This window comes from Bos indicus x Bos taurus, chromosome 3, assembly GCF_003369695.1.
Source record: "Bos indicus x Bos taurus breed Angus x Brahman F1 hybrid chromosome 3, Bos_hybrid_MaternalHap_v2.0, whole genome shotgun sequence".
Classification (NCBI taxonomy): Eukaryota; Metazoa; Chordata; class Mammalia; order Artiodactyla; family Bovidae; genus Bos; species Bos indicus x Bos taurus.
In genome coordinates, this window is record NC_040078.1 from 11,458,211 (window position 1) to 11,467,608 (window position 9,398).

The window sequence follows — 9,398 nt, forward strand, 5'->3', positions numbered from 1 at the left end:
TACCCACTACAGTATTCTTGGGCTTCTCTTGTGCCTCAGCTAGTAAAGAATACACCTGCAATGCAGGAGATCTGGGTTCAATCCCTGGGTCGGGAAGATACCCTAAAGAAGGGAATGACTACCCACTCCTATATTCTGGACTGGAGAATTCCACAGACTGTATAATCCACAGGGTCACAAAGAGTTGGACATGACTAAGCAACTTTCACTTTCTTTTCACTTTCAGGGGTAGAATATATATGTTCAATCCCAAAAGGTTTACCTATATTTTAAAAAAATAGATTCCATGACGAAATTATTAAGTCAGTACTGCTAGAAATATAATATTCAAAAGCTAATAAATACAGATGCACTAAAGTACTTGGCTTCAGTACCACTAAACCATGACAGGCCACATATACACAAAACAAATAATGAGATCACATACTAAAATAGTTTGATTAACAACATTAAAATAACATCTATATTTAGCCTATTAAAAATGGGCCTATTAAAATATAAATGAAATGTTTCATCAGGAATAATTTGGAAGAAACCAATAATAAAAATTCAATAAATTCTAAAAATTGAACATATCAATCACATTCTCTCACTAATACAAAAAACTATAAATAATTAACAGAAGATTTTTAAATATCAGCAAGGAATTATCTATAATAAGTAAATATTCCATTCCTAAAAAAATTTTGTGTAATAAATGACAATTTCAAACTCAGGAAGAACAAAACCACAGAATAAATTGACCAATGTTGTAATATAGTAATTGAAAATGCCTTAATTATTTAACTAGTAAGAATGAACATAATACAAAAAGCATTAATCCAAAAACTGAAAACTGGAAGACAAAAATGGGAATAGAGGTAGTAAATTAAAAATATGATAACATTATTGACAATTTTATACCCTTTGATTTAACAATCTAAACAAAATTAATAGAATACAGTTACATTTTACCCTGTAAATAGAGGTCATACATGAAATGTGAACTTCAGTTTTAATCATTAAGCTTTAAAATAATATTGGTAAGTAGCAGCATGCAGAGAGGACTGCACACAAATTGCTGAATGTGTCTGAAATCCAGGTCACATGAGTGATGGGAAAGGATCAGATTATCATCATAGCTGCCTCAAACACCTGTTAACCAAGATTAACCCTACTGTGTGACGCAAGAGACAGAAAGTACAAAAATCACAAAGAGACAAACGTCAGGTTAATTGTGGGGAAATGACCATGAGAGCTGAAAACAACAGGGATGTACATTCTGTGATACCCATTCAGGGCAGGCTGGTTTCCCTGGAGATGCTGATGATAGGGATTTCTGGACAGGTGAGAGGTAGGACGAGGTAAATACCCAAGGCATTCACCGTCTTATACATTCAGATGGCAAATTTGAAACTAGGAGCTCTTCTTCTTAATGAATTTAGTGTAAAAGAACACAGAGACATCTTTTCAGCCTGAGGCAGGATTGCCTGGTTATTATTTCTTGTTCATTTATATGGCATATCTTTTAATCGCATAAGTAGTGGTTCAAAGGAGTGATCAAAAAAGGCATTGAGAAAATTTATATGGCATATCTTTTAATCGCATAAGTAGTGGTTCAAAGGAGTGATCAAAAAAGGCATTGAGAAACACCATTTCTTCAGAGTCGAGGAAATAAAAGGTCCTTGGAGAAATGTATAAAGGCTTGTTTAATATGTTAATAGAGGCTTATATTCTGTGCAGCTTTACATATTACATATGCTTTAAAAAATATTATCCGTTAGATGAAAAAAAAAGGCTTAGTGAGGTTAAAAAAAAAAGAAAATCATATTATCCCTATTTTCTATATTTTTTAGATTCAGAGAACAACTATAGCTATACGAAAGTCATGACCTAACCAGTGTCAACCTAAAATCTTCTAATTACTAGTACAGTAACATTTTACCACATCATGTCACACTCCTAGATCCAAAGTGCCTTCTGGCCCAAGCACCTCATTATAAACTAGACACAATCCTTAACAAAAAGACCGTAAAGATTTTTGGCAAACAAGCCAAACATAGGGCAAGAGATAATGGCTGTTAAGACAGTTTTGAGAACCATAAATCTGGGAAAAGAAGAGTAGGAAAGTTATGTTTTAGTGACAGACACTTTGCTATCTCCCTTAATCTTTGCAATAACCTTGAGATAAACATGTACCAAGACTGCTTTACATAAAAGAACATTAAGGCCCCACAATATCAAACAACTCATCCAAGGCTATACAGTTATACAGATAAATAGATTAGAAACTTTTATGACTTAAACAGTTAGTGATACATTTGCCCTAAATGTGTGTGTACTGTTTGAAAAGTGTTTTAATTATAAAGTCTTAGTAGAAAACCCCTTCTTCACAATCATTTTCCGAATGGCCAGCTGTACATCTTTGTTCCTGAGGCTGTATACCACAGGGTTTAACAGTGGTGATGATGGTATAGGTCACTGTCACCAGCCTGTCTTTGCCTGATGTATTAATATGTTTGGCTGAGGGTCTCAGGTAGACAAAAGAAGCACAGCCATAGTGGATGATGACCACAATGAGATGAGAGACACAGGTGGAGAATGCTTTTCGCTTGCCTTCAACCGATGGTATCTTCAAGATAGTGGAGACAATAAATCCATAGGAGATGCAGATGAAGATCAAGGGCACAATAAGCACTAAGACTCCACAGATAAAGATGACGAGTTCGTTAATGTAACTTCCAGCATAGGCAAGATGAATGACTGGTGAAATATCACAAAAGTAATGGTTGACCTTGTTGGAGCCACAGAAAGGGAGGCTAAAGACCAAAGTTGTTCCCAACAGAGATATTAGGAAACCACTAACAATGCAAGTTGATATTAGTTGCCCACATACCCTCCAGCTCATGAGAATGGGGTAGTGCAAAGGCTGACAGATGGCAGTATAGCGATCATAGCCCATCACTCCCAGAAGCAGGCAATTGGTGACAGCAAAACCAAGAAAGAAGTACATCTGTGAAGCACAACTCACAAAGGACAGTGTCCTGAACACAGAGAGCAGATTGATAAGCATCTTGGGCAGGATGACAATTGTGTAGAAGATCTCAGAGGTAGAAAGGACGCATAAAAAGAAGTACATGGGCGTGTGGAGGCTGTGATCCAAGCAGATGACTGAGATGATGGTGATGTTTCCACTCAAGATGATCAAATAGAGGCAGAGAAAAATCATAAAGAGGACAAGCTGCAATTCCCCAAGGCTGGAGAAACCCAGCAGGAGGAACTCAGTAACACAGGAGGAATTAGCCATGGAGAGTTGATCCTACAGAATAAAGTCAATATGATCAAGTCCATAGACCACTGGAGGTGAGAAATCAAGGAAACTTACCCTTCATAAAGTAGCCATTCTGGGTATGAAAGAGAAACAACAGGATTTCAAAGTAGCTAAATATTATCCTAAATTAATATGCACCCACAGTGATAACTTTCTGCTAATGATTTTAGCAGTGAACCTGGGGACACGTGTTTACATATAATGTACAGATGCTTGCTCAAATAAAGCCTATTCCTCAGGCTTTGAAGACTTACATAGTCCCAACTTGCAAACATATATAGTCTCTGTTTAGGTCTTTTTTTTTTTTGATAATTTAATTCTTAAATATTCTTTATCTATAATATTTATTATTACAAGTGATCATAGTTTCATTCATATTACTGACACATGTATTCTATAAACAATAGCACCGATATCTGAAAATCTACTTCCCATTTTCTTTTAATACATTCCTCATCTAGGGCAATATCTATTGAACTGTTTTGTGTTGCTTGTCCTTAGAATAGAGTTTCTTTTCATTGCTAATCACATACCCTATTTTCATGCAGTTTTCATTAAAATTAATTTGGATTAGAACTACAGATGCTGTCTTGGAACTAGTTTCATAATTTTGCTACTTACTCTTATAGGACATTAAGCTTGATTTCCTCTTACAGAAAATGAGTGGCTAGAATAATTAAGTTTTGCTTCAGTATTCATTGGTTGCCCACTTGGTTATATATCTTAACCTTGATATACCTGACTTGGAAACCCAACAGTCTATTGGTTCCAGTTCTGTCTCTAAATTCCTAAGCAGGGAGGCTCAGATACATTCCCTAAGGCTTCTGATACAGTTCTTATTGCTGGTATTAGATTATATATTTTTTTAAATTAAAACATTCTTATCCTCTCCCACTTCAAACTTAAATCTGTTCCTTTATCTGGATTCTCTATCCCAACAAAACTTTTCAAAATCTCTTAGTCATCCATTGTAAATTTCTAAGGAATAATTAAACACTTGAAAATTCTCATCCTCCAATTTGTTTTGATCTGCAATACTTCTAGGATCCATTTCTTTCCCTCTGCTAGAAATTAGCTCTTACCTGAACTATTACTTAGAGCTTTATGAATGAGCTCCCAGGATTCCACCTGGTCCCACTCTAAGCCAGCTTCCACAATAACAATACAGTTTTCTTTCAATAGGACAAATTCTATCCCATTAATAAGCTCAATAATTTGCAATTATCAATAAAGTTAAAGCAACTGTATTTTGTCTTTCATATTTTCTCAAATGTACCTTTCCACTCATAACTTCCACCACATATTCCTTTACTTATCATTGAGAAAATGCATTTAGGCATTGAGAAAATTTTAAGTCATGTCAGTTTTCATATCATCCCCTACATCTGGAAATAGTCCATGCTTTATATTTATCATTTTCCTTCTTTTCTTTTGAGGAACTTCCTTAAATTCCCATCTAAACTAACACATGCTTACTGATCCTTCCTCCAACTTCCTAATCATGTTTTATAGCTTTCTCTGCATTTCCTTAGCAATCACTAGAATCTTACTTCCTTTGCCACTAGTATTATATATTCACATTTATCTCCAAATATAATAACTTGCCTGAGACAGAAAATGCATCTCAACACTTACCATGGTGTCTAGTATATACCAGTTACTTGAAAAATTGTTGAAACAACAAATGACCAATGATTTCAGTTTCTTTTCTAAATTATTTCAAAACTCAAAAGGTAGATAGCATTTGATTTCATAGATTTTCTATACTTGTTCCACTGATATTAATTTAGCATACAATATTAACCTTCTGTTTCAAAAATTTTGGATAAAAAATCTAACATAGTTATCTAAATGCAGACACAAAACATACATTAAAAATTGTTGTTGTCTCATTTTCTTTTCTAATTACCAAGTGATTTTCTCCATTATCTGCTTAACCAAACTTCTCCATTTTAATTTTAAAAGCACTTTATTGACAGCATTAAAGTCTTTTAAGGGCTTCCCTTGTGGCTCAGCTCATAAAGACTCCACCTGCAATGCAGGACACCTGGGTTCGATCCCTGGTTTGGGAAGATCCCCTGGAGAAGGGAAAGTCTACCCACTCCAGTATTCTGGCCTGGAGAATTCCATGGACTGTATAGTCCAAAGGGTCACAAAGAGTCGGACATGACTGAGTGACTTTCATTTCAAAGTCTTTTAAGAATAACACTATTTCTATTATTATTTGATCTTCTGCATAGACAAATATTTAGCAAAATTTTGAAATAGGACTAAAATCAAAAGCTTTAGATATTCTTTTGCTATCTTTGAATTGCCTTATCTGCAAACTTTGTAAGAAATACACACTGCGCTTTTGACCAGAACAAAGACTCTTCTATTATTCTTCCTAAGATACCATCTTTATATTTTCAATTTCCTGATTTCTTTGCTTTGAGTATTTTCTCTTTCATAGGATCATCCTCAGAAAGAACAGTGACTAGTTATCCAAAGCAAGATGGAGTTTCTGAGAAGAAAGACACACCACATTACTCAATGGCTATTCCATGACACTCCCCTGCCAACCTCTTCAATAGTCATCTACTTTTTCAAACTCATCCTGTGGACCTATGTGGGAATTGAAGTTTGAGAATACTTTATTATGGAAAAATTTGGATATACTTAACCTGCTCTAAGATTCTGCATAAAATAGTTGGCCAATAGAAGATAGTGTTGTAATCTTGGAAAGAAAGATATTATAGCACCCCCCCCCCCAAAAAAAGAAAGCTTTTGGAAAGATGAAAAGAAAGGAAAAGAAAAGGAAAATAGGGTAATTAAGCTGTCTTCACAAGTGTAAAAAGTAAATTGATCTCTTACTATCTTGCTCAATCACTCTTTGACACCTGTAAGATAAGATAAAGTTAATACCCTTACTTTGGTTAAAAAGATAAATAATTATCCTCCATATCTACATTTATAACCTTATCCTTTAAATATACAACACACTGGAATTACACTGACATACTTACAGTTTTCCATATATGCCATTATATTTCAAGATGTCATGCTGAGAGAGAGAAAGAGATCTCAGACTCCAATTTCCTTTTGCCTTCATCTGTGACCCACTCATTCTTTACACTTTTTAAAAGTCAGTAGTTATTGAACTTTCTCTAATCTGTCTAAGGAGGGTTTATTGTTTCTTATATATTTAAAGATTGTTTCATGTGGCCTCACAAAATACTCAGAATGTTATATACGAATTATTTTTTCCTGATTTTTTTTCTCTGATAGATTTGACAGACTCAACTTTTCCCTATATATCCTCAAAACAGAGCCCAACGAAAAAGGACCTACTGTATAACACAGAGAACTACGTTTGCTGCTAAGTTGCTTCAGTCATGTCCGACTCTGTGGGACCCCATAGACGGCAGCCCACCAGGCTCCCCCATCCCTGGGATTCTCCAGGCAAGAACACTGGAGTGGGTTGCCATTTCCTTCTCCAATGCATGAAAGTGCAGTCGCTCAGTCGTGTCCGACTCTTAGCAACCCCAAGGACTGCAGTGCACCAGGCTCCTCCACCCATAGGATTTTCCAGGCAAGAGTACTGGAGTGGGTGCCATTGCCTTCTCCCAGAACTATGTTTACTACCCTGTAATAACCTAAATGGGAAAAGAATTTGAAAAAAAAGGAGATATAGGTATGTGTATAACTGAATCACTTTGCTGTACACCTGAAGCTAACACAACATTATTAATCAATGATAATACAATATAAAATTAAAAGTGAAAACAAAACAAAAAAAATCTGAGTTCAATGTTCAAATGAATTAAATATATGGAATATAAAGGCTTGATGAGCACACACAAAAAAAAAAAAAGAGAGAGAAAGAAACAGTCCATAAATGAATTAGTAGTGATTTCAATTAGTACTCTTGACATCACCTTGATCCCCTTTGCAAAGCCATTGCCTCCTAAGTAAAAATACTTTCTGTGTTTTTCATATAGTTCATAATCTGCTTAAATTTTTGTTTTCTTTCTTTCTAATAATGTATCCCTATATTTCCTCCATTCAGCTTCCCTTTCTATCATTTGATCACCTTTCTATTTTCCACTATTAATAACTGGGGAAAAATATCACTCCAAAAATATAAGACTCCAAAGAAACACCAACAATTTTTGCATTTGTTGTACATGTAAATGACTAGATTGTCACTGCTCTTCTCAATAAAAATTCCTAAAAAATAATTTTAAAAATTCACATTCCTTTGAATCAAAGTTTATTACCCAGTGACATGCAGGTGTCTTCATTCTCAGACATATCCCCAAAACATCTATGATTTCTGGATATTATTTGCCAAAATTACCTTCCCTGTCGTAATGCCCCAAAGTTTTTCTTCCACTTCCTACAAACTCTTTGAACCAATATAAAGTATACATTGTTTCACAGAAAAAAAATGTCACGTTACCTTATTCCTGGGAAGTTTAGCTATTTCCTCAATATGTATCACCAGTTTTCTTTCCTTTTTACATTAACCATGACTTCAGAAGTTTGGTTGTTATTGAGATCACCATCCTCCTAGGGATCTAATTACCACACTGTGCCCAGTTCTTGTCATAATTTTCCCAATTAGTAAGTAGAACTATGGTAATACACTAGGAAAATTAGTTAGTCATAGAAAAGACCTTTTCTAATATACCATGGAGGTTAGTTGGTTTCCTCCTAGAAATTCTCTGGGGACTGAGAGAAGTGGAGGTTTTCTTGGTCATATTTGTCAAAACAGACATAATGGAACTACCTTCTTTAAGTTTCCCTACGTCATGACTAATTTTTTCTCAGTTTGGAGAAAAAGATCCTTTTCACATTCTCATTTCTGAAATCTAGAAGAGAGGAAGAAAGGTACAAAGAATACAGGACAAAATATTAGAGTGGCAGAGGCAATATAAGTCTTTTGGACACATGGGAAACTTTTTTTCCTGGGATATAATGTGAGCATGATAAATATTTAATGAAAAGAAAATAGAGCAACCTAGATGTCCATCAGCAGATGAATGGATAAGGAAGTTGTGGTACATATACACAATGGAATATTATTCATCTATAAAAAAGAATGCATTTGAGTTAGTTCTAATGAGGTAGATTAAATTGGAGCTTATTATACAGAGTGAAGTAAATCATAAAGAGAAACACCAATACAGTATATAAATGCATATATATGGAATTTAGAAAGGCGGTAACGATGACCCTATATGCAAGACAGCAAAAAAGACACAGATATAAAGAACAGACTTTTGGACTATGTGAGAGAAGGTGGGGGTGGGGCAATTTAAGAGAATAACATTGAAGCATGCATATTACCACATGTAAAATAGATGACCAGTGCAAGTTTGATGCATGAAACAGGGCACTCTGGAACAACCCAGAGGGATGGGGTGGAGAGGGAGGTGGAAAGGGGGTTCAGGATGGGAGGACACATGTATACTCATGGCTGATTCATGTCAATGTATGGCAAAAACCGCCACAATATTGTAAAGCAATTAGCCTCCAATTTAAATAAATTAATTAAAAAGCAATGTGTGGATTGTGGAGTAAATGTGATAGTGCATGTTTTAAATTTTAGCTGAGACTTATCCTTTAGAAGAACTTCCCCTTAACTTCTGATTGCATATTTATTCTGTCAATGAATCCAGACTCATGGACTACAAATGAGGAAAGCACTAGACATCCGTGGAAGTCTCTTTGAGAGGTTCATGTAATCTACTCTGGTATAAGTTATATCAGAGAAGTTACAGGGATGGAACAGCAGGAAATTTGAAGGTATTCAGTAAGAACTTAATGAATAGAACTTGATGGCTTCACTCTGCTTCAGTTGTGTCAGAGATTGTGACCATGGCTAGATCTTTAGGAAATGCTTTGTTGAGATTGATTAATAGGCTTTATCTTTCTCTAGACATACAAAAGATTAAAAATACCCACATTTTTTTTTTTCACTAGTTCTTACCTGGAGAGATGCTGTCTCTTTCTCCAGAAACTGCATAGGCTGAATGACTACTTTGATAAGCATATTGCAGCAAAAGTGAAGTTACAATGGTTTATAAACTCTGAGCTCTAGACT

The 9,398-nt window shown here is 35.1% G+C and overlaps 1 protein-coding gene across 1 annotated transcript; it reads right to left on the reverse strand.

Moving 5' to 3' along the window:
• Nucleotides 1-2,350: 2,350 nt before the first annotated feature.
• LOC113890416 (olfactory receptor 10R2-like) lies at nucleotides 2,351-3,286 on the reverse strand. Its single transcript, XM_027538304.1, has one exon. It carries the CDS (start codon nucleotides 3,284-3,286, stop codon nucleotides 2,351-2,353), a length of 936 nt encoding a protein of 311 aa, XP_027394105.1.
• Nucleotides 3,287-9,398: the final 6,112 nt, after the last annotated feature.

What these genes read in the sequence shown, in the direction of transcription:
- LOC113890416 (XM_027538304.1), bottom strand. Translation starts at nt 3,286, where the DNA reads ATGGCTAATTCCTCCTGTGTTACTGAGTTCCTCCTGCTGGGTTTCTCC.